At 46.7% G+C, this 24,095-nt stretch overlaps 1 protein-coding gene and 1 long non-coding RNA gene across 10 annotated transcripts in view; one reads left to right on the top strand and one right to left on the bottom strand.

Annotated features, from left to right (window-relative positions):
* The first annotated feature begins 10,307 nt into the window (after positions 1-10,307).
* On the top strand, positions 10,308-23,144 carry LOC140915900 (uncharacterized). The gene is made up of 4 exons (XR_012160317.1): positions 10,308-10,532; positions 12,404-12,511; positions 14,152-15,397; positions 16,549-23,144. It is a non-coding gene; the product is annotated as an uncharacterized lncRNA (long non-coding RNA).
* Positions 22,084-24,095, bottom strand: part of RASAL2 (RAS protein activator like 2) — a 269,432-nt gene continuing 267,420 nt past the window's right edge. For all 9 annotated transcript variants that reach the window (XM_073356487.1, XM_073356488.1, XM_073356489.1 and 6 more), the window contains one exon: positions 22,084-22,503. In XM_073356487.1, coding sequence (XP_073212588.1) covers positions 22,361-22,503 — 143 coding nt within the window. In that variant the 3' untranslated portion in view covers positions 22,084-22,360. The remainder of the gene's footprint in view (positions 22,504-24,095) is intronic.

Raw genomic sequence — 24,095 nt, 5'->3', positions numbered from 1 at the left:
CATGCGGCTCCCAGAAGCAGCGGCATGGCTCCACTCTGGCGCTCCAGTCTGGGAGCAGGGTTGGGGACTGTTCCACGTGGGTCCTGGAAGCAGCGGCATGTCCCCTCTCCAGTTCCTATGCGTAGAGGCAGCCAGGGGGCTCTGCTCTGCATGCTGCCCCGCCCCAAGTGCTGCCCCCGCTGCTCCCATTGGCCAGGAACTGCAGCCAATGGGAGCTGCAGGGACAATGCCTGCAGACGGGGCAGCGTACAGAGCCCCCTGGCTGTGCCTCTGCATAGGAGGTGGAGAAGGGACATGCCACTGCTTCCAGGAGCTGCTTGAGGTAAGCGCCACCCGGAGCCTGCACCCCAAGCCTCTCCCCGTGCCCCAACCCCTTGCCCCAGCCCTGATCCCCCTCCTGCCCTCCTCACCCTCCTATACCCCAAACTCCTCATCCCCAGAGCCTGCATCCTCAGCCAGAGCCTGCACCCCTTCCAGCACCCCAATCCCCTGCCCCGGCCCTGATCCCCCTCCTGCCCACCAAACCCCTTGGTCCCAACCCGGAGCACACTCCTGCACCCCAAACTCCTCATCCTCAGCCCCACCCCAGAGCCCCCTCCTGCACCCTGAACTCCTCATTTCTGGGCCCACCCCAGAGCCCTCACGCCCAACCAGAGCCCTCACCCTCTCCCGCACCCCAGTCCCAATTTTGTGAGCATTCATGGCCTGCCATACAATTTCTATTCCCAGATGTGGCCCTCGGGCTAAAAAGTTTGTCCACTCCCATTCTAGATGCATGGCAGGTTAACACTTTGGCCAGACAAAAGTCCAAATTTTCTCCATTTGCAAGTGCTGGGAATCCTCCCTGATCTTCAAGATAAGGGAATAAATTAAAAAAAACAACAACCCTATAGATTAACCTGAGCTGTGAATGTTCCCCGAGTTCAGATTTGGTGTTGTGACTTTATCCAGTTATAGCTTGGTCTCAGGCTTCAAATTTCAAATGTAGTTATAGACTTTCTCAGAACAAAAGAGGGGACTTGAGTCCAGACTTCTGGTTTGGGTCTATGTCTAGAAACAATAACAGTTGATTTGTTCAGATCAGCAGCCTCAAACTGTGAAAGGTCAGGAGGACTTCTCAGTGGAGAAACTACAATGTAGTCTGAAAGGTACATTTTTAAAAACTACAGTGTAATGATGCTAAGCACTTATATTATAGCACCGCACATATGCCAAGCTCTTCACAAGCACTAAATAATGACACCTTGCAGCTCCCACTGTTAACATACGGCTACTTTTCAGGTGGAACAAAGTAGTTGTCTAATAGTGCACTCAGCACTACATGTGCATGTCTGAGGGTGGTGTTGGTGGCAAAATGTTTCACAGGCTGAGCCCTGGCAGTAGGTCCTCCGAGGTTAGTGCAACTGCAGTGGTGTTGTATAGTTGAAGTAAGGGCATGGGGCAAAACTGTACCTGAAACAACATGACTTGTGTGACTACACTGCACCATTGGTAATAACCTTGGTGCTATTCCAATGGTTCAGGTCTTTAGTGCAGCAGTAGGTGTGACTGCTGTTAAGCAAATCATCCCAGTACCATTTAACAGAGGTTTCCAGACGCCCTCATCTTTCTCCCCTACGAACCGTACAGCATAGACCACAGGATGCAGCTGTTCTTACTGCTTGCAATAGGTATGGTACTTTACTGCTGTCTTAGATTTGGACTTCAGCACAAAGATTGGGAACAGGATCTTTCTAAAGCCTCACCTTTTGACTAGACAGGTGCAGGATTTTCCAAGGTTGGGGGTGGGGGGAGGAAAATCTTCTTATTTGGGTGCCCACATTTTGACATTTACTTGCCCCACCCCAAAAAATAATTATTGGGAGGTAGGTTTTTGGCAAGCAGACATTACACTGAAAAGTTCCATCTCCAGGTGTTTTTTTCAAAACAATAATTTTGTAGTATTCCTGGTCAAATCCTGCCATACTTGCCCCCCCTCCTGTTTCCCTTTCCTGATAGTTGCTGAAAAGTATCAGTACGTAGCCAGCGATGTAGAAGTCTGGTTGAGGTAGAGGATTGGGAGAAATGAGGTGAATTGAGATATCAACATATTCTTATTGACCTCCAAATTATCTGTTGAATCTTGCCCAAATTCACAGTGACTGAACGGTTGCACCATCACTGTCTGATGGCTGCTCAGCAGACTATGTGAAATTGATTGTTGGGCTCAGTCCAATGCCTCATGGGCAGGCTGCCTCATCACAAAAACCACCACCACATGTGGCTGCCTTGTTGGCCCCAAGGCCAAGGATTTGTTGGGCTGGAGACTGAACTACGCTTTCAGCCTAGACATGGGCCCTCCAATTCAGACATGAGCCACTTTGGCAAGACTGTTAACGGGGGAAGCTCGCACAGTAGCAGCATGTTCTGTGGCAGATTTTGAGCTACAGAACCATCTGTCTGGCTATTTTCACCAACACTACCCCCTCCTCCCTTTTAATTCTCCATCACTACTTATTTACTGCATTACAGTACACTGATTTATTTTCCGCTGGCTTTTACTGGTAAATGTCAGTTCCAAAAGATGTATATGTTTCTGTTCAATCTGGCTGGGGAGGAGTGTGCATGGGGGAGCTATTTGCTATTTTGCTAAGTGATTTACTTCTGCTTTGCCCAGTACTTTGCCTATGTCCCCAGCCCAGTGAGTGAGATATAAATTATTTGAGAGAAAGGAAACAAGTCCCACATGGAAAGATAGGAAGAAACAAATTAGCTCTATTCATCTTTTGTTACAGTAATGTGTCTTTATGCAGTGAGGGAGAGGGAATAGTTACCAATCTAGAGACAGATTTTTCACTAGTGATGAGCATTTCACCTCTAGTGACAGCAATTCAGCATGCAGCAAATTGCAATGTGTCTATAAGCCAATGTACAGATAATACTTGTAACATCTGGACATGTGTATTTGTCCCCAGGGTTCCCAAGGTATTTATTTTTCATGCTGATAAGGGAGTGGTGGTTAGAGAGACAATTGTAGCAATATATTCATATCATGGCTGCATGGAATTCATTTATCTATTTCATTCCAGGCTCATTCACTCTAGTGGGGATTTGCTAGTTGAAACAGATGTAGTTTTGTACTAATCCTTTGACCCCATACAGCGCAGCATAAAGGTCAGTCCAAAAATGCTTATCCTGAAAATAGAGGTAACCAAGAGAGAGTAGTAACCATACAGACTGGTCGCAACATAGCTGGTATTCCAACCTGCACTGAACAGTCACTCGTAAATGTAATCAACTGATGTAAAACTGGAAGTGTAAAATGAACTAAAGTTATTTCAAAAGCTGTGACAACCATGGGAGTCCTGCCAACGTGTCTCAGGTCTGACGTAAGGGACAACATCTAGGATGAAACGATAGCTCAGTCTCCAACCCAACTGTCTTGAGGGCCAACAAGACAGCCAGTTATGGTGGTGGTTTTTGTGATGAGGAAACCTGTCCATGAGGCATTGGACTGAGACCAATAATTAATTTCACAAGGTCTGCTGAGCAGCCATCAGACAGTATTTGTTTTGGCCAGCCTAGCTAAGGACCCATGGATTACCCTACTGAATCAGATCTATGGTATGTTCCCTCTAGATCAAAACATGCCTGTCTCTAACAGTAGACAAGGGCAAATGCTTCAGTGGAAGGTGTAAAATCTTCACCATGACTCTTAAGTGTGCAATATTATTTAATTCCATTCTAACCCAGTTGATGGGAGAGTGGCTGTCCCCAACTGCTGATCTGTTTATGCCCCAAAACATGAGGAGAAATAACCTTTGTCGTTTTTATGCTGTCTGGTGTAACTGCATATGTTGGGCCAAATTGTAATCCTTGGGTAAGTAAGAGCAACTCCATTGACTTAGGTGGAATCGCACCCACTCACACCAGAGCTTAATTTAGTTTGTTCTTATCAATAAAAGCATCCAACCCTATTTATATATATATTTTTGTTTATTGATATAAAACCAGACATGGGATTATAGATTAAGCATGGGATTTTCAAAATTAGGCCTAAATGTTTTAGGAGCACAAGTCTCAATAACTTTCAGTGGAAGCTGGGCTCCTGTCTTTGAAAAATCTCCCCCTACAGCCCCTGTTTATTTCTGGGCCAGGGCAGGCAGGCTGGGGAGGAGGTGGAGGGCGCCTGGGAGAGCTGTCTGCATTCCTAATTCTCTCTCTTGCACAGTTGCATTCCAGACTGTGGCCAGTGAATACGCCTTTGTACTCGTCAGGACCCCAATGAGCTGGGCCGCAGCCTACGATTACTGCAGGAGCAACCACAAGGGCCTAGCAGACATTTTAAGCCTTCAAGATCTGAATGGAGTGGTGGCAGCTGCGACTGAAACTGCCTGAATAGGCCTCCATTACAACACAGCTACGAGAGGGCTGAGCTGGTCCAATGGCCTCACTTATAGCAGTGCAAGTTGGATGCCTGATTTAAACCCCTTCCTGTTTATGCCAGGCTCATGTGGAACAATGTTTATTCTTCTCCTGCTCCCTTCTTCTTGCAACCGGGTGCTACCCTTCACTTGCTCCTATTGTAGGTATTGAGTCACTTCCCAGCTCTACATCATGGGTTCTCAACCTGGGATCACAACTCCTGGGGGTGGTGGGGAGCATCCACCCTGCCCTTTCCATATTGTCAAGTGGACTACTGATCTAGAAAAGGGAGTTACAGCATGGAACAGGATGAGAACCATGCCATGCCATGCTCTGCAAGTGTCACCGTTGTCTCCTGGTAGCACAGATGTTCTCAGTTCAGAATCTGAAGGGGGCCAAATGATAGAGCTTTGTGCTGCTACACAGGAGGCTTGCATGAGTCTCTTGATTTCCCTCATTCCCAAGGTGAAGGGGTCTGTGGAAGCAGCACTGCCAGCTCAGGATGAGGGTGGGTCAACACCAAGCAGTTCTGTCTGACTTTGAAGCAATGCTGACCCTGGCCTGATTTAAAGGGCCCAGGGCTCCAGCTGCTTTTAAATTGCTGGGCCCCAGGACAGCTGCTCCTTTTGCCCCCCACCCCTTCAGCGGCCCTGGGGGAGCAAAAGGGGCAGCGATGTTAAAGCATCGGCTGTGTACGGGCCCGTCCTGGTGGCCACTCCTTACCAGTACACTGTATGGGACCACTTTCACCTCTGGACCCCAGGCAATTGCGCTGCTTGCTACCCCTTAATGCCAGTCCTGGCTTTTATATGCAGAAAACTGGTTGTGGCACATATGGGCCGTGGAGTTCTTATAACTCCATGTTGGGGGGAAGGGCAGGGCTCAGAAAAAAAAAGGTTGAGAACCCCTGTGCTATGGGATAAGCCACTTTACTTCTTCCAGAGTGGCGAGCAAACCTCTCAATATTTTGGTGGGATAAGCAGCCAAACAGTTACGTTTATCTCAGCATCTCTGATCCCAAAACAGGGCTGGAAATCTCATGAGAGCCAATTTTCTCCTATGATTCCCTGTCCCTTGTGGTTTTGGCCCATAGAGAAAGAATGTGAGGAGCAGGCTTTCTATGCAGCTCTATTGTGCCAACAGCAGCCAGTGTGAAGGGCCTTGAATTGTTTAAGGGGAAATTTTTATTTTAGCCTAAACCAATTAGCCCATCCTACTTTTAGGGAGGCTCAGTCCGACCATCCCCAGCAACCAGCTGTGCTAATCCTAACAGCCCCACCTTCCTCCCTTTGTCTGTGGGGCTGTGATAGTTGTGGATGTAGCCTGCGAAGCACCTATTGGGTTTATACAGCCTCCTTCTCTCCAATGTGTCTGTGACGGGGGCCACTCATCTCTCATGAGCTCCTCCTGTTGGCGAACCTGCACTCTCTGTTCACAGTGCCCTTCGGCTGTTGCTCTTGTCAGGTGGGTCTTCAGCCCTCCGACTAAGTCACACAGTAAACATGCATCACCGAACAAACCCCTTCCAAGGGGAAAAATCCAACAGGGCCTGTCCCTGTGCCCTTGTTACTGTCTTTAGCCTTGTCTCTGGGGCTCAGTTTTCAGCCCCTTCTGGGCTAGCTTTCAATCTGTCCCTGCCATTATACAGTAGTGCCCCCCAGAGCCTTCTCCCTGGAGACTGAGTTCTGCCCTTCACTCGGGCCTCTAAACAACACTTGTCTCCTTCTCAGGCTTTGGCCACTCTGCCAGCAGGGGGGATCCATGCCTACCCACTACTCCGGGTCCTGACCCAAGGACCTACAAATAACAGCCCCGTGCTGCTTCCTTTAACTCCGTTGTGGCTGCTATTCCCTGGGCCACTTCCCACGGAGCGCCTTCCCCTGCACCCTTACCTCAGGGCTGAAGTTCCCTGTCTGTTCCCTGCTTGAACAGGGTCTCTCTCAGCCTCCTTGCCTGGAGTCTCACAGCCTTCCAGCCCTTCCTCACCCGTCTGGTTCCAACCAACAGCTAAACTGTTCGGGCGCAGGCCCGGCAGCTCCTTTTAACTGGGCCTGCTGCGTTCTCACTGGCTGCTTCCCTGCAGCCTTTCTGGGCAGGCCTGGAGGGAAGCCTCCCCTTTACTGCTCCTTTTCTGGGACAGGGTGTGGTAGGTCTTTGAGCAAAGACTGCCAAATTTGCTGGCTTCTGAAACATGGGCAGCGTGTATAATAGGACAGGGGAGGCTCTGCCTTCCCCAGTGCTGCTGCAGGCGCTGGACCCCCCTGGTTGTGGGGTTTGGTGGCAAACTTTTTGCTTTATTATGCCCCAGGCAGGTTTTGGGGTGGCTGAGGCAGCACATACTACCTCCTTAGCCACCCCGGAACCTGCATGGGGCATATGAAAAGCATCTTATAACAGATGCTCTTCCCCAGGGCAGGTTGGGTCCAGGGAGGGGAGGCATGGCGCGGCTTTGGCCAGCCCAGAGCTCCTCCGGGCAGGGGAGGGGAGTGTAAGGGGCGGAGCTGGGGGCTAGCCTCCCCAAAGGGGGACTGCACCCACCGCCCATATTTCTACATGTGTGGTTATATAGCTATAAATATCCACTTGGAAGTAGGTTCATTTACTTGCTTTAGGTCTAGCAGTTTTCAAGCAGTGAAAGGTTCATATTCATTCATATTATTTTGATTGTAACTAATGGTCACTTGAAGAGGCGGTGTCAGTGCTAATTTTACCCATGATTTTAGATTTCTGCAGTGATCTGTGTTCTCTCTTCTCAGCTATCACTGATTCTGCCACAGCAGATAGCACAGAATCCCCAGCTACCACTCAGCAACTGCCCTCCATCGTCACAGGAAGTGCCCCGACAGAGGGCTCTCAAGATGCAGGTTGGGACTCTAATGCTGCTTCTAGCTTTTGTACCATACTATTTATTTCTTTGCACGTAGAGGAAGGTGTAACTTTCTCTTCCTCAACAGAGCCAGAATAGGTGTGAATGTCTGCACATGGCAACTGCAGGTACAAGTGTTGTGACTTCAACCCAGCGCAGTCCTACAGGAAAAGCTTCCTGACAGACCTGCTAGGCCAATTATTAATCTCCTAAGGGCACTGATAGAATTGCCATTGAGGACATTTCATACTAGAAATGCACAACACTAGTAAGTGCCCAATGGGGAGCTGGCAGGGGGATGGACTAGATGACCTAATAGCTCTTTTCCATCTCTAAATTCTAGAAATACGGGTTATTCTTTATTCACAGTTGTTGGAAACATCGTTTGAAACACATTTGACCCTTTGAGGAGTGATTAATAAGACTGGGACTTTTCAGCTTGGAAAAGAGATGACTAAGGGGGGGATATGATTGAGGTTGATAAAATCATGGCTGGTGTGGAGAAAGTAAATAAGGAAGTGTTATCTGCTCCTCATAACACAAGAACTAGGGGTCACCAAATGAAATTAATGGGCAGCAAGTTTAAAACAAACAAAAGGAAGTATTTTTTCACACAGTGCATAGTCAACCTGTGAAACGCCTTGCCAGAGGACGTTGTGAGGGCCAAGACTATAACAGGGTTCAAAAAAGAACTAGATAAATTCATGGAGGATAGGTCCATCAATGGGTATTAGCCAGGATGGATAGGGATGGTGTCCCTAGCCTCTGTTTGCCAGAAGCTGGGAATGAGCGACAGAGGATGGATCACTTGATGATTACCTGTTCTGTTTATTCCCTCTGGGGTACCTGGCATTGGCCACTGTCGGAAGACAGGATACTGGGCTAGATGGACCTTTAGTCTGACACAGTATGGCCGTTATGTTCTTTATAAATTCCATGCTTTGTGGGTTGGAACTTTGCAAAAACTATAAAGTGGAATTTGGCTGTAGGCATCTAAGCCTTGGACAAACATTCCCTTTGAAATCAGAAGAGAAGACAAAACAAGTCTCCACGGAGATCACAAATGTTGGTTGTGCTCTGCATCTTCAAGTTTCAGAAGAGAAATATTTTGCAGTCGCTTATTCTTTAATACACACAGCATAGGGCAGTCTGCTGGATACTCATTCTATGGTAGCGCATTCATCCTGCAAAGCAAACCGCAACATAGCAGGGCCAGTTAGCACTTCCCATCCTTTATTCAGCCCCTGCCACTATACAGTAACTCCTCACTTAAAGTCGTCCCAGTTAATGTTGTGTTGCTGATCAATTAGGGAACATGCTCATTTAAAGTTGCACAATGCTCCCTTATAACTTTGGCAGTCGCCTGCTTTGTCCACTGCTTGCACAAAGAGCAGCCCACTGGAGCTAGCTGGTGGAGGCTTGGAACCAGGGTGGACCCACAGTCCCGTCAGCTCCCCGCTCCCCTAAGTTCCCTGTGGGGCAGCCGCCCAGCAGACTATCCATTGAGGGGCAGTTCAGCTGTCCCTCCCCCCACTTCCATGTGCTGCTCCTGCCCTCTGCCTTGGAGCTGCTCCTGGGAGCCTCCTGCTTGCGGTGCATGGGGTGGGGGGAGGGAGTAAGAGGGGTGCTAATGTCAGGGTGTCCCCCTCTCCTCCCACTCCTGTCCCCCTGCTTCTTTACTTCATCAGGCCATCTCCACAGAGCGGGGGGGGGGGGGAGGAGGAGGCACGATAGGGCTCAGTATGGAGAGAGCTTGCTGGCAGCGGTTGCTGTCTCTACTTGCAGATCTACTTAAAAAGGCAGTGTAGAGTACTTAGAGTGGGGTCAGTGTACTTAAAGGGGCAATGCACATCACACACACTCTCTCTCACACACACACACACACACACACTCTGTGTGTGTCTGTCTCTCTCTGCCATGCTGTCTCCCCTCCCTCCATTCCTGCTGCCTGGTAGAGTGTGAGGCTACATTAACAACAACGGGTTAACCCTTGAGGGTTCAGCCCAGTACTCCATCATTTAGCAGTAAGGCATTCCCTGGGAAATATCCCACCCTCTTCCATCCTCTGATTTCACCACCTCAACCAAGCTTCACAATCATCATTGCTGTGTACAGTATTAAATTGTTTAAAACTTATACTGTTTGTGCGTGTGTGTGTATATATATATATAAAATATCTACCCCCCCCCACCATTTACATTAATTCTTAGGGAAAAACTGGATTCGCTTAACATCATTTCACTTAAAGTAGCATTTTTCAGGAACATAACTACAATGTTAAGCAAGGAGTTACTGTATTATCTGTACTATACCTGCATTTGGGGGACTTCTCCTGTTCAGCTTCTCTTTGATATTATTTTGATTGTTACTAATGGTCACTTGAAGAGTCTATCTGTGCTAAGGAAGTTTATAACCATGATTTTAGATTTCTGCAGTGATCTGTGTTCTCTCTTCACAGCTATCACTGATTCTGCCACAGCAGATAGCACAGAATCCCCAGCTACCACTCAGCAACTGCCCTCCATCGTCACAGGAAGTGCCCCGACAGAGGGCTCTCAAGATGCAGGTTGGGACTCTAATGCTGCTTCTAGCTTTTGTACCATACTATTTATTTCTTTGCACGTAGAGGAAGCTGTAACTTTCTCTTCCTCAACAGAGCCAGAATAAGTGTGAATGTCTGCACATGGCAACTGCAGGTACAAGTGTTGTGACATCAACCCAGTGCAGTCCTACAGGAAAAACTTATTCTTTAACATACACAGCATAGGGCAGTCAACTAAAAGGCACTGGAGCCCTACAGGGCAGTCTGCTGGATACTCATTCTTATGGTATAGCACATTCCTCCAGAAAAGCAAACTCCAGCACAGTAAGGCCAGTGGGCATTTCCCATCCTTTACTCAGGCCCTGCCACTATATTATCTGTACTGTACCTGCATTTGGGGGATGTAGTGAGGAGGTGTGGCCTCCCTCAGAGGCAGACGTGGAGGGAACGCCACAAGTTGCCTGGTGGGTGGAGCCAGGACCACTCCCTGAACACTGGAAGCAGAAGAGTGGGACAGGAAGGGGAAGTATAAAAGGCCAGCCCAGCAGCTCTGCTGGGACAGAGGTGCCTAGAGAGACAGACATGTTGGTCCTGCTGCTGGAGTGGGATACTGAGAACCGCAGCTGCCCTGAGAACCCTGCCACTTCCCACACTGAGGAGCTGCTATAGCTACCCTTGGTGGTATATCCCAGGGAAACGAAGAATGATCCCTGGACGCAGGTACGCCTGAGATGGAGAGTAGGAAGAAGCCCAGGGAAACTAGACAACAGTCTGGTTAAGAGCTGTCCTGGTACAAGGTCAGCGTATTGTGAGCAGATCCCAGCTGACCCTGTGGCAGACCACTCCACCACTGTTAGGGCCCTGGGCTGGGATGTGGTGGAGTTAGGTGGGACCACCGTTCCCCCTGCCACTCCACTCCTGGGGTTGCAGTACTCCCCCTCCTTAGGCCAGGAGGCCTGCATCCGTCTACAGTCTGCTGAGCTAGGACACTAGACTCTGTGAATCTGGCCTGAGCCCCCTAGACTGTGTTTGGGTGCTCAACTAGGGTTGCCAACTGTCTGGGAGGGCATTTAGATGTGGGAGGGGGCTCAGAGCTGGGGCAGGGGTGTGGGAGGGGGTTTGGAGTGCAGGAGGGGGTACGGAGTGCAGGGGGGGTACAGGCTCTGGGAGGGAGTTTGGGTACAGGAGGGGGCTCTGGGCTGAGGCAGGGTGAGGGCTCCGGCCTGGTGGCGCTTATCTCAGACAGCTCCCGGTCAGCGATGCAGGGGGGCTAAGGCAGGCTCCCTGCCTGCTCTGGCCCCACTCCTGGAAGCAGCCAGCATGTTCTTATGGCCCTTGGTGGCACCGTCTCCACAGGTCCCAGCTGCAGCCAATGGGAGCTGCTGAGTTGGCATTCAGGGCGGAGGCAGTGTGTGGAGACCCCCTGCCTCCACCCAAGGACCGCAGGGACATGCCATCCACTTCTAGGAGCAGCGTGGGGCAGGGAGCCTGCGTTAATCCCTGTGCCGCCGGACTTTTAGCAGGCTAAAATCTTCCGTTTTGGCTTCAGTAGCCTCTGGGCGATAGTGCCCGATTCCAGGAGACTCCCAGGAAAACCAGGAGGGTTGTCAACTCTGTGCTCAACCCCAGCCTAAGCCCTAATGACTTGCTGCTCTGCCCTGACCGAGAGTTTGGGTTATAGACCGCGGGCGCTTCGCCCTAACTGCAGGTCAGAGCCCTGACAGTTTGCTGCCCTGCCCTACTTAAGGCTGCACAGATAAACTGATACAGCTCTGCCTGACTGCAGGCCAGAGCCCTGCTTGTTTACTGCCCCACCCTGCTTATGCTCCCTCCTCCTCCACCTGCTTAAGGGCTGGGCTTATACTTGCTACAGCTCTGTCTGACTGCAGGCAAGGGTCCTGACTATTTGCTGTCCTGTCCTGCCCTGCTTGAAGGCTGCCTGACTGTAGGCCAGAGGCCTGATTGTTTACTGCCCTCCATGAGGGCTGGGCTTATAACTTGGTACTGCTCTGTCCTGACTGCTAGCCAGAGCCCAGACTGTTTGAGGCCCTTTCCTGCTTGAAGGCCAGGGCCTTTTGAGTACCGCTAATTCCCCCTCTCTTTATTTTGAGCATATTCGGGCAGCTCAGACTGTGAGGAGGCATGGCCTCCCTGAGAGGCAGATGCGGAGGGGCAGCCATAACTGCTTACAGGAAACATCTCCCATCTAGCTTTGATATCTGCGGCTATTTCCCCAAGTGACAGCCTTTAACCTTGCCATTGTGTGGACATAGCTGAGAAAAGCAATTGAGTAGGAAGCTGTCACCCATTGTATAGTCTAATCTCATCTTAAGTTTTACATACTGAGGGCATGTACACTCTGTGTGTAAGTTCTCTCCCACGAAGATAAGAACATACCCTCTTCCTTTCAGTCTCTGCTTGGAGGGGTAACTCTCAGTCAGGGATAGCCAGTGAGTGACACAAGCGGGGACAGCAGCGCTGGAATTAACAATGGCATTGGAAGCAAGCATTCAGCTCAGACCTGACAGTTTTCCACAGGCAGGGGCACTCATTTCATGCTCAGGCACCCATTCAAGCTTTTCTTAATTCAGTTGCCTTCCTCAACATGTGTGTACTTCCATGAAAATAGAAGCCCAGCAATCTTGAGGAGATGGACTGCAGCCATTCTGGAAGCATCATGCATCCCAACCCTTTAAGCAGTGAGTAGATTGCACAGGTGTGATACATTATAACTTCTTATTAGGGGGCATTACCACTGTACAATATATGAGAAAAAGCAACATTTGCTTAGCACTGGACTACACCACCATTCATGCGACACTTTTCTCCTGTGTGGATACTGGGTACATGATTCTGAAAGTGGATTTTGTCTCACCTGTCCTGGTAGATCTTGAGGATATAAAACAGCAGCTCCTGAATGAGGTGAGATGCAGTCCTTCTCAAAGAGGGTCTCCTCTTGTAATAGCAGTTTGCAAACAGAGTTTCTGGTGGGCTTCAGTGTGGTACCTGCTTGCAAACCGACCTAAATTACACACCGGAAAAATGAGCTGGTGGGAGAGGGAAAGGGAGTTGTATACAAATGTGAGCCAGAGCAATATGTTCATTGGGGGATGAAGATTTTCTTCCTTTTGGGCACACCTCATGAGTGAGACACATCCCTTTTCCCATGCAACTACAGCTGCTATCTACATATTAGTCCCTCTGCAATCTGAGGCCTGGGCAACAGGGAAGAAAGAATGACAGAGGCTTTACCAAACAGCTCCATGATAGTAGTGTTTCATCCCTATTCACGTCCATTCCTCCTCACCTCCCTTTACTTCCAGTATCTCATCACTGGGATGTTCCTTTCCCACAAGGTCCCTTCTGTAACCATCAACACAAACTCTGGGTCTATAGTTGGCAGATGTCAATGGTGGAACGCTGTAGCGGTAGTTGTTCTGTGTCCCCAGCCCTGCTAACTGCTGTGACAGAATTCTGGACTCAGATGGCAGCCCCATGCCCTGGTCAGACAAAGCTGCACTGCTCTGACACTGGGCTAAGTAGTAAGGGGGATTTCCTGCAAGTACTGGAAAGCTGGTCTGAGTCACAGAACCTGGCGTTCTGCTACATCAGGATAGTTACAGGTTCCCACCAGACATGCCAAACCCACAAAAAACCCACAGAAATTGGACTTGTTTTTGGCTTAATTGGCTTGTTGCTTTTTTTTGTTTTTTGGATCAACTCCCAGCAAGCAGGGGCAAGGGGGGGGAAGTGTGTTGGGGTGCCCAGCAGGCCCACCCCAGTCCCAGACTGCACACTGGGGGGATCTAGTCACAGAGTGGTGAGTTCTTAGGGATTGGCTTGTTTTGGCCTTGTTTTGAAATGGGATTAGCTTAATTTTTGGCTTATTATGAAAGTCGGGGTGCTTATTTACCATGTGAAAGTTGGCAACTGTGGTTCCCACTGATCTTATAAAGGACAGCAGAGAACTGATCCTTACTCTGGCTCCATGGAAACAAACCGAAGTATTCATTACTTGCTACTGGAAGAACTGAGAGGGAAACAATATTATGTGTCTACAGCCAGGATATTCAATCTACACCACTGCACTGAAAAGCAGTAATTCAATACACCTTCTAAGGATATGGAGGTATTTAATGTGCAGGGCTGGGAGAGAAGGTGAAGGACAGGAATGTTTGGTGTTCTAGAGACCATGAGAATTCTCTTTTTAGGAGAATACTGCTTATGTGTAAGCAAGCTTGTATCCCACAGGTTTAGACAGCTGCAGCTTTTCTGTTAAGTAGAAACATGTACCCTAGTATAAATATAACCATAAAACTTTTATTCTTACATTCTTCAGGTAGAAGAAATACTAAAGGGGAGTTTTCCCATAGGGTCATTCCAGCTGAAATGGGTCAGCTATGAACTGTGACAAGACCAGACCAAACGACTCTTTAGAGAACATGGAGTTCTCTAAAGAAGGGAAAAAATGCTCCTTTTGGTACAAATAATTTTGGACAGTGGAACCAGAATGTGTATGGGCAGATCATAGATAAAAAATAAAGTTAGCATTTCTGGCAGGGAGACAGGGATGTAGAGTAAGCGTAGGTAACTGCTGAGGAACGGTACAAGGAAATTAGATAGCGTTTCTTGTGGAGGACATGGAAGAGGGAATTCTCAACCAGTGTATCACCAGAACATTGTTTGTTTTGCCCCAGTGCCCAGAATCCCCATTCAGGATTAGGCTCCCCTTGTGTTGGGCAATGTAGAGGTATATTAAGGCAGGCCCAAGCCCAGAGAGCTTCCAGTCTAAATAAGGACGAGACACCAACAGGTAAATGTTGAACAGAACAGAGATGGTAGGGTCAAGGTGGTGACAAGAAATAGGAGAACAAAGTTGCATACATTCACTGTGTGTATAGTTTGAAAGCCTTTAAAACCCTGTATATAAATGACAATTTTAAAAATAAGCTTTTACCAAATCTATGCCCAACACAAAGTTTTCCATGAGACAAATCCAGTGGGAGGGATTTTCCGCTTTTTGTATTCTCTTGTAATTCATGTATATGGAATGATAACGATAACATTACCAAAAAGCCACTACTCTGTGTGCATCTATGAATAAACATCCCCTTGAAGTGGCTGCAGCTCAAAGGATGCAGCTTTGTGCTAGGCTAGTGTAAGAGAACCTGCAAATTAGAAATTTAGTACAAACAAGGGAAACTGAGGTTGCTTTCATGGTCCAAGATTACAGAAATGCACAAAGTGTCCAAAATAACTAATGCAAAGAAAATCAGATGGTTGAGAGTGTTTTCATTACTGACGGTGTTATTAGTAACATAGATAAAGGAATTTTTTTTTAAAGAGATGATTTCTTTAACTTTGAGAAAGGGTAAAGTTTACAGAGACTGTTGGAGTGGATAGTACTTCTCCTGTTTCACCACAGGGTGTCACCCTTTCTCTCTCTATACGGTTTAGCTGGACTATTCCATGTGGGCAAGAAGATTCAAAACCAGGGAGAATTACTACATAGGGAAGCAGAGCGCGGCAAAAGGGGACAAACTTTAGAACTGAGGCCAAGCACAGTACCAGAATTCCAAACTCAGGTCAGTGGATAGAATTCTGGTTCCACTGATCTCTAATGGAGAGCAGCGTGAGAGATAAATGACAAACCATATTGTGTTCACCAGCAAGCTGCAATTTCAAAGCCCAATCTCTGATGCACTCTTCAGCCACAGACCACCTCCGTTTCCTGTGCACTCCACATTTTCCCCCCATCCCTTGCTTGCCCCCACTGCTACTCGCTCCTTTTCATCGGGCTGGGGCAAGGGGTTGGGGTATGGGGAGGGATGAGGGCTCCAGCAGGGGGTGCTGGTTCTGGGATGGGGCCAGAAATGAGGGGTTCAGGGTGCAGGAGGGGGTTCTGGGCTGGGGTAGGGTGCAGGCCAGCAATGTGGTGTTTGGAGTGCAGGAGGGGGCTGCGGGGTGGAGTCAAGGGGTTTGGAGTGTGTGTGTGGGGGGGGGGGGGGCTCTGGGCTGAGGCAGGGGGTTGGGGTGTGGGAGGAGGTACAGACTCTGGGCTGGGGGTGCGGGCTCCACAATGGGACCAGAAATGAGGGGATCATGGTGCAGGAGGGGGTTCTGGGCTGGGGCAGGAATGTGGGGTGCCAGCCCTGGGAGGGGAATCAGGGATGGGGCAGGGGGTCAGGGTGTGGGTTCCAGGAGGGAGGTTGAGTATGGGAAGGAGCTCAAGGCTGGAGCAGAGGGTTGAGGTGTGGGAGGGGGTGTGGGCTCCAGGCAGGACTTACCTTGGGGCCTCCCCGGAAGCAGCGATAAGTCCCTCGACTTCTAGGCGGAGGCGCAGCCAGGCGTCTCTGTGCATTGCCTCCCCCTGCAGGCACCACCCCCACAGCTCCCGTTAGCAATGGTTCCTGCCTTAGCCCCATCAGTCAGACTTTTAATGGCTCGGGCAGCAGTGCTGACCGGAGCCACCAGGGTCCCTTTTTTAGGAGGTGTTCTGGTCGAAAACTGGACACCTGGCAACCCTACTTGGATAGCTCAAGGAGTTGCAATGCAAACTGTCCCAGAGATTGAGTTATACTGTTGCCTTGCAAATTTCCTCCCACTAGTAAAAAAAAAAAATTTGCCCCAACACATATGTACAATCACCCAGCAGTGAGAGCAGTAAGATTTTAATCAATGCAGGCAGATTGAGTCCAGACTGTTTAAAGTTAAAGTTTATTTGTATTCTTTGTAGGAATATCAATAAAAGACCTCAAATGTATCTATATCTGTACATATACAAGAACCTTGGAAAAATTATTCACAGAACAAAAATAAATCTTCTTTAGAACAAACCCAGGCAATGAAATGCAGAGATGGAGCTCAGAGACTGAACAGTCCAGTGCTACTAGCATAAAAATATGGTTTTGAAAACCAACTTTATTACTTTTTTAAAGGTGTAATTTGTTGAACTAAAAAATAAATTATTTAGAGCTATCATTGTAAAATAGTCCTGTGTAGTAACACTCTCATTAAGGCCCTTGAGATAGAAAATCTATTTTTGTACAGGTAGGATTCCTGGCAGGAGTGATTCACAATGACATTCTCTCTCTCTCTCATGGGAACTAATTTAATGTAGGGAAGGAAGTGTCTAAAAGCATCAACCTAAATTTAACCATTTAAATCTATCACACACTGTTGGAGAATAGTGGTTGTCCAGATAATGTCCTATTTGGTTAATGTTAATCAACAATATAAATATACATGTAATGGTTTAAACATGAATTGTTCCCCAAGAGTGATGTAGACATTTTTACAGAACACATAAATAGGATTTGTACATACATCACATTGGTCACTCAGCAAATGAATATGGCTAACATACACCACTGTTAAATCACTGACCCATTGGTTAGTTAAAAGCTGGTGGTTTGAACTAGCAGTAGAGTATGAAATTAATGCAAAAGGTAAAAAAAAAAAAAAAAAGCCAAAGCATTTGCAACAATGTAAAAGAAAAACATTCTGGGATGGCCGAATATAGAGGTTATCCAACCACAGAACACAACCTACGTCCACCAGCTAGGAAATATGCACATCTCTCTCCACCCTCCTTGGGGCTCTCTCATGATATAGAGGGTTTCTAAGACAGAATGTTTGAAATGTGCAGCTAGGTATGTATTTATATACATGAATACCCATTTCTATACACTGAAGAAAAAACAGTAGATGCTTAGTGACTCCAACTCCCACCCCTTTTCCTTCTTTAGGATCTGAATTCCCTGTGTTGCAAAGAAGGGTCCTTTAGATTAGGCCACATTTAAGCCATTCACTCATCCTTAGCTTCTCCTCCTCTCCCGAGATATTTACTGCTTCTCTTGCCAGTGTGATTACTTTTGTCCCTCATCAATGCAACATATAGCATTCAGAATTTGACAAATCGCCAGAGCACAACACATGCTATTGTGCTTAACTGCAACACCACAAGCAGGTCAAGAGTTTTTATTTAAAATTCAGAAATCCAACTGGCTGGTATAGGAAAGGGTCTCTCAGTTCATTTGTCTTTTTTGAGGGACCACCTTAAAGCAAGAGTCACGGATGTGGCCAGCAAGCACCTAATCCCCAAAGTCACGGTTAGTCCCATCACACCGGGATACAAGTAGTGCTGCTGGACTCTCTCTGTCAAGGAGTAGGGGCAAGAAATAGCACCACAAGCACACAGTCAATGGCTGGCCACAGAGAGGTCTGTTGGCCTGAGGCCTGTGTGTCACTGTGATAACTGTTGAGAATGCAAAGGTATATTGTAAACTCCCTCTCTCACTCAGCACAGCTCAGATGAAGGGTGAGGAAATCAGATTCAGTGAAAGTCACCGACAGTGGAAAGCTACAGTTTTAGGTTGAGGCTTGGAGAATCAGATGGCAAGAGCCATTCCTTAAAGTCAAAATAATGTTTAACCACAAACTGTGATGCTTAATAGAAACTGATGGCACTAGAGAGCTTGGGATAAGGAATCCTCGCCTTCCTTTTCTCTTAGCAGCTCTGTCCCAATGCCTCCCCAACAGAGATGCACTCATGGAGGCAGCCCAAAGTTGGGAACAAACAGATAGGGGTTCTAGAGACTTCTAGAAGCCTTCCTACATTACCTCTGCTGTCCTCAAGTGAAGGTGGCCAGTCTCCCACAGTAGCATTACACATGGCCTACTACGTTTAGGTGATTTGTCAATATACTAGCCAAAACCCTAAAAAGCTATAAAGTTCATCATCAGATTTTGTTCTATTTATTTTTCCTCTCATTCCTGTAGAAATGTATAGACTGCTCATCTGAAAACGTTTATTGTCCCATTCATATTAAAATGGACCATGAGGCTCTTTTCTTGTTACTGTGTGTTTTAATGCCACTTGAATTTGATTAGACTGGACAGAAGAGAAGCCGGCAATGTCACATACTCTAGTCTCTTAACAAATGAAACTCTCCCTAGAAAGCAGCTCTAAAACAAAGGGGGAGCAGAACATAGAAGTGTAATGTTCTGCTCCATATTTGATCTGCTTTCACTTAACAATATTGTGCAGCTGCCACCTTTACCTGAGTAGGAAATTATAAGCCAACAGAAACATCATCACAGCAACAAGCTGTAATGACTGAGCCCTAGAACAGTGGCCTTTTCCAGGGTGACACTGAAGAAAAGCACAGGAGGATGTGCACATATGTATACATTACTCAAGATATGGCCAATCCCATTATATAACCTTTCAGCAGCTAGGGAATCCCCTCTGAAAACCAGGAGCAGTTGTATTTAAAAGCACTCTATCCTATGCATAGGGAACTTCACTCTATGATGCCAGGTACGATGCCATCAACTCTGGTGGTGCAACGGTCCCCAGTAGGCTACATGTACTTGATTATGATTTGATATGATATGCATGGAAAGATGCTGTCCCTACTGAATTTCTTGGCAGAAGCCTGTGTGAACCTTACACAAAGGCAAGTGCACAATACATTCCCAAGAGCCTTCACCATCTAATCACACATCAAAGCAGTGATTGTTCATGGATTACCATAAGGCTCTGGTCAGCTCATCTCCCTCAGTAGCGTTAGCCTAGCACCACTAGAATGCCATTTCGACTGGAGTCTGTATCTCCATGTAAACCTTCTTCTAGCCCCCACAAAATAATGCATAGACGAAGAATTCAGTTGCTCCTTAATCTTGAACTTCAGAGAAAAAACCCACCCACACCACATGCTGTATATACTATATGATTAAAGTACACACCCATTTACAGGGCTGCTTTTGGGAAAAAGATTTTGCATAGCACCGCTGGGTGAATATAATCTAGGGTAATTATAGTGAACTTCACTTAATTTGTGTGCAGTTATATAACACAGGGGGAGGCGTGCAGTCGCTGCCTCCAAGCCACACAAAAACGCTGAGCTAAAGGGGGTTTCATTGGACAAGAACTTCTCGCAAAAACATGAGAGCTACTCACAATAGACAAATGGATCCATAGCTGTTACTATGACTGCAGCCTTGGTATGTGGTTAGGAGGAGAGGGTGAAAGGCACAGCTCCCAAGGGAGAAAATAGCAGGAGTCACAATGACCCAGAGTTGGAAAACATTGTTTGGAAAGTTTAAAAAAAAAAATCACTACTGTGCAGATCCCCTACATGGCCCCATTAGCACAGAAGCCTCCATAAACTTGTCTGTGCTGCTTTAAGAACATTAAGCAGGACCTCTCCTTGCTCTTTAGTACCTATCATGTTTGAGAACTAGGCAGAGGAAGCAGCTTTGAGCTGAGAGAACATTAAAAATAAATTCTTACTCACTTCAGGTAAGTGTTCTACCAAGGTCTTACTAAAACAGATTCATACACTTTTACTTTATATGTCCTACAGTACAGGAGATATGGTCTCTCTGTTTTTGTGCATAGTTATATATGTACATATATGTGTGTGCATGTATGTTTAATGGAAGTAACTTTTAACTCGCACAGTTAACATATTGCGCTTTACAACAAAGAAATAGATTCGGCCTAAAGAGTTAGGCTAATTCATTTCTAAACAGCAAACAAACTTGGACAAATGATTCTGAATTAAGGTCATTGTCAATATTGCCAAACCCGAGTGGTCAGAGAATTCAAATCAGGCCCCCAAAAGTCATGAGATTGGCTTAGAAATCCCAAGATTTTTAAAATAGTAAAGTTTTCACAGAATCATAGTGCTTAAGGCCAGAATGGACCATCAGATCACTTAGTCAGACCTCCTGCATAACACAGGCCCTCAAATTTCACCCAGTTACTCCTGGATTGAGTCCAATAACTGGTGTCTGACTAACGCGCGTCTTCCAACGCGGTATCCAATCTTGATTTAAAGACATGAAGAGATGGACAATTCACCACTTCCCTTGGTAGCTTGTTCCAATGATTCATCACCCTCACTGCTGGAAATCTGTACCTAATTTCTAATTTGAATTGGTCTAGTTTTTACTTGCTTTGTGTTGAGCCTTTAAGATTCACAGGTTCTTGCTTTTCTCTGCAATAACAAGAGCTAAACTGTACTTGTTTACAAACTGAAAGTGAAGATTCTCACAATCATTTGACTCCAGAAGCTGAGGCTTTAAAAAACCCACACTAAGTATTCCGAGACCTCTGGTAAAACCATGAGAGTTGGCAATACGGTGTAATTCCTGTTAATCTTGTGTGGCATGTAATATTACAAAATCTTCCTTCCCACAAGGTCACTTTATAATTTCAGGAGGAGCGTTCATGTACATCCTGCAAAAGTTTGCTCCTGTGGGAAGCACGTGCAACATTATGGGGGACACTGAGGTTCAGCTGTAAACTCACTTAGGCAAAAACCTGGATACGTACAGAACTCAAAAAACATTAATAGAAAGGCAAATTTAATTTGGATGGGGTGGAGATGTTAAAAAATCATGCATAGTCTGGAGAAAGCATCTCTGATGTTGTGATACCTGATAACCCAGTGGGTGAAACGGTGAAAGTGAAACTGAACAAGACAAAGTTCAAAATAAACAAACTAGGAAAGTTTTATTTTACGTTCACTGATCTATTGCACAGGGCCTGGGTGCCCTTTGGTTAGCCCTTTCCTTAGAATACTAACCTGATTATTTCCAATGGAGAGTGGAGAACAGATTTGTATAGTTACTGCATTGAGACCATGGACTGTATGCACACTGGGAATTGGACTGAAGTTCAAAAAACACAGGTATTTACAGTTCTGTAAACTCTAAAAAGGAAAAATCAAACCTTACTATAACTGGGGTAAAAATATCCCACCTTTAAAACTGCAAATTCCCTTTGTCTATTAGGTGGAAAGCCTGGCTTTGGGCAGACCACAAGGAGATGGGCTTACTGCTCTAAAGAGTTCCTACTCAGTATGCTCAGAGAGACTGGAATAGCCTTTTGCCTGTATCCTAGCAATAGCAGATACAGAAGCCAACAGGATCCAGTGTTCCTGCGTGAAGGTTGGGTGTGGAGTTGTATTCAGTTAAAGAACTGGGGAAGAGAAGGTTAAAATCGGCAGATGAGTCTCTTTTATAATTCATTTAACTAATATTTCACTTCACTCCATGTGCTTGTATCAATCACCCTGATATGTACAGCTTCTAAGTAACCAACTGCTTCTGTCTCTCTTGCTCGCTCACGCCTTCACCCACACCGGACATGCGCACACACATTCCTCTCTCTTCCTCTTCTTCCTCCCCAAGGACTGCAGTGCTTTGAACAAGAGGAAAAAATAATAATAAAAATAGCAATAATTAAAAAAAAATCTACATGGTTGACTTCCTTTTGGTATATTACAGTGGCATTTTATGTACACGGCCCACAACAGGCTCCCTATGTATATACACAGCGATATGGAGGGCCCTTGCCCTTACTATCCTGGTCTAAACGGTGGGCTATATTTCCCCATCCAGAGTTTTTCTTTTAGCAGCATTCTGTAAACCTGTAAGGAGTCTGTGTTTGGCTTTCTTGAGTCTGCTTCCTTCTGCCCTGCCCCAGGGCAGATGGCCAGCAGCATTTAACCTGTTAGCAGCTGCTGTTTTTGAATTCACCATTCTCCGTGATGGAAAGCTTGGTGGGGTTGGTGGGGGAGATGCCATTGCGGACCTGCATGCTGTAGCGCTCCTTCACCTGCGTCAGGGCACTCATCAGCCGCGTGTTGGCTGAGTCCAGAGACACGATCCGCTTCTCCTGAAACACACACACACAATAAATCAAAGCCATTTCACCCAGTACAGCACTTCCCTGAACCCTTTCTTTGCCAGGAACTTCCATTGCCTGCGCTGTGATCAAGTCTTCAGATGCTTTCTAGACAGATACATCCTTACCAGCGTTTCCTGTGGAATGGGGATGTCTCTGCCTCTTTCTGTTTTTTGGAGGTACTACGGCTCCAGTTTGCCATAGGCTCTGCACACCCCAGTTTGGTCTCCCCGGTTTCTTTACATGACGGAAGCTGCCAATAAGTCATTGTTATACTTAGTTAACTAATCCAGCCTTGGGGGTTATGTATTTCAGGGTTTTCACCCTATAGCCCTTTCACAAGGCAGACGAAGGCGCAAAAGCCTTCCTGGATTTAGAATTTTTTCCCTTATTGGAAAATTTGGAAAACAGAAACAGGCAGCAGTAAAATAAGGGGTGGCAGTTTTCATTTTGCAAAGAAAAGTGCAGGTGGTATGTAAGGATCATTGTCTCTAAAGACTGCATGGAGATGCTCAGTATAAACCCACCGTATGTTTGAAATTAAAACAGCAAATAATGGCAGCCTGCAGTCACCAGCAGTGGTGAGGGTACAAGAGCAACACAGGAGAAAAGCAGCCAAAAGCTAAAACTAAGTGGTTATTTGGTGGGGGCAGGGAGGGGTAAGAGGGAAGTGTGGGGGGCGGGGGGAAGATGGCATCAACAAAACACAAAAAACAAACAAACAAACCACACTGTTCCTAGACCCATTCCAGCTCGGAGTTGCTCCAGGACTTACAAAATCAAAGGTTCTCTCGTTCTGGTTTTAATTCTTCTGGCACAGAAAGTGCTAGCTTCCACTTCAAGCAATGAAGTATTTAGAAGCTAAAGGGTAGCTGAATGCACTAAATACATAAAAAAATAAATCAGCTGTGCTATCTGAGGTGGGACACTGAGAAAGGGGATTCAAACCAAGGAGACTGATGGTACAAGTCAGCTTTCAATATTTGTCTTGCCTTTAAAAAATGCAACCACACAAAGCAGCAATGGACACTGCAGCAGGTAAACATGCTCTCCGTGCTACCAGCCGATTGACTTATTTTATATTCTTATTTTTAAAAAAAGCTGCATGCAATCTCTGCCCAGTGCAGCCCCAGCCCATTGAGAAACAAAGGGAAGGAAAAATGATGTACGGAAGGCACAAACATTAGGGGATAATTCAGACATGTTGCTCAGGAGACATAAGTTTTACAGCAGCCCCATGAGGTTCACATCCCAGCATGTCAGCAGAATGGGACATGTGCAATCAGGGAGAATGTCTGTTCTTCCCAAAGGGTTTCCCCAAGTGAATAAAGGTGGGGGACTCAAAACAAAACAGAGTTTAGGTGCTGCTTGTATAACAGAGCTGATGTAGGAAACAGGGTCAGCAGAGATCAATAGCAAGATCAGGCCATGACCACTCATTGTCCTATCATTGCACTGCTCCTAGTTCAGAAAGGGGAAAAAAGAAGGGGCAAGATCTGAGAGGTAAAGCATCAGCCTTCCCTCCAACACCAAACTGAGGAGATAGGTTTAAAGGAAGAAAGAAAAATACCTGACTTAGCAGA

Source organism: Lepidochelys kempii, chromosome 8 (genome assembly GCF_965140265.1).
Source record: "Lepidochelys kempii isolate rLepKem1 chromosome 8, rLepKem1.hap2, whole genome shotgun sequence".
NCBI classification, from domain to species: Eukaryota; Metazoa; Chordata; order Testudines; family Cheloniidae; genus Lepidochelys; species Lepidochelys kempii.
Note: the sequence above shows the minus strand (reverse complement) of the source record. Positions and strands in the feature narration are given on the sequence as shown.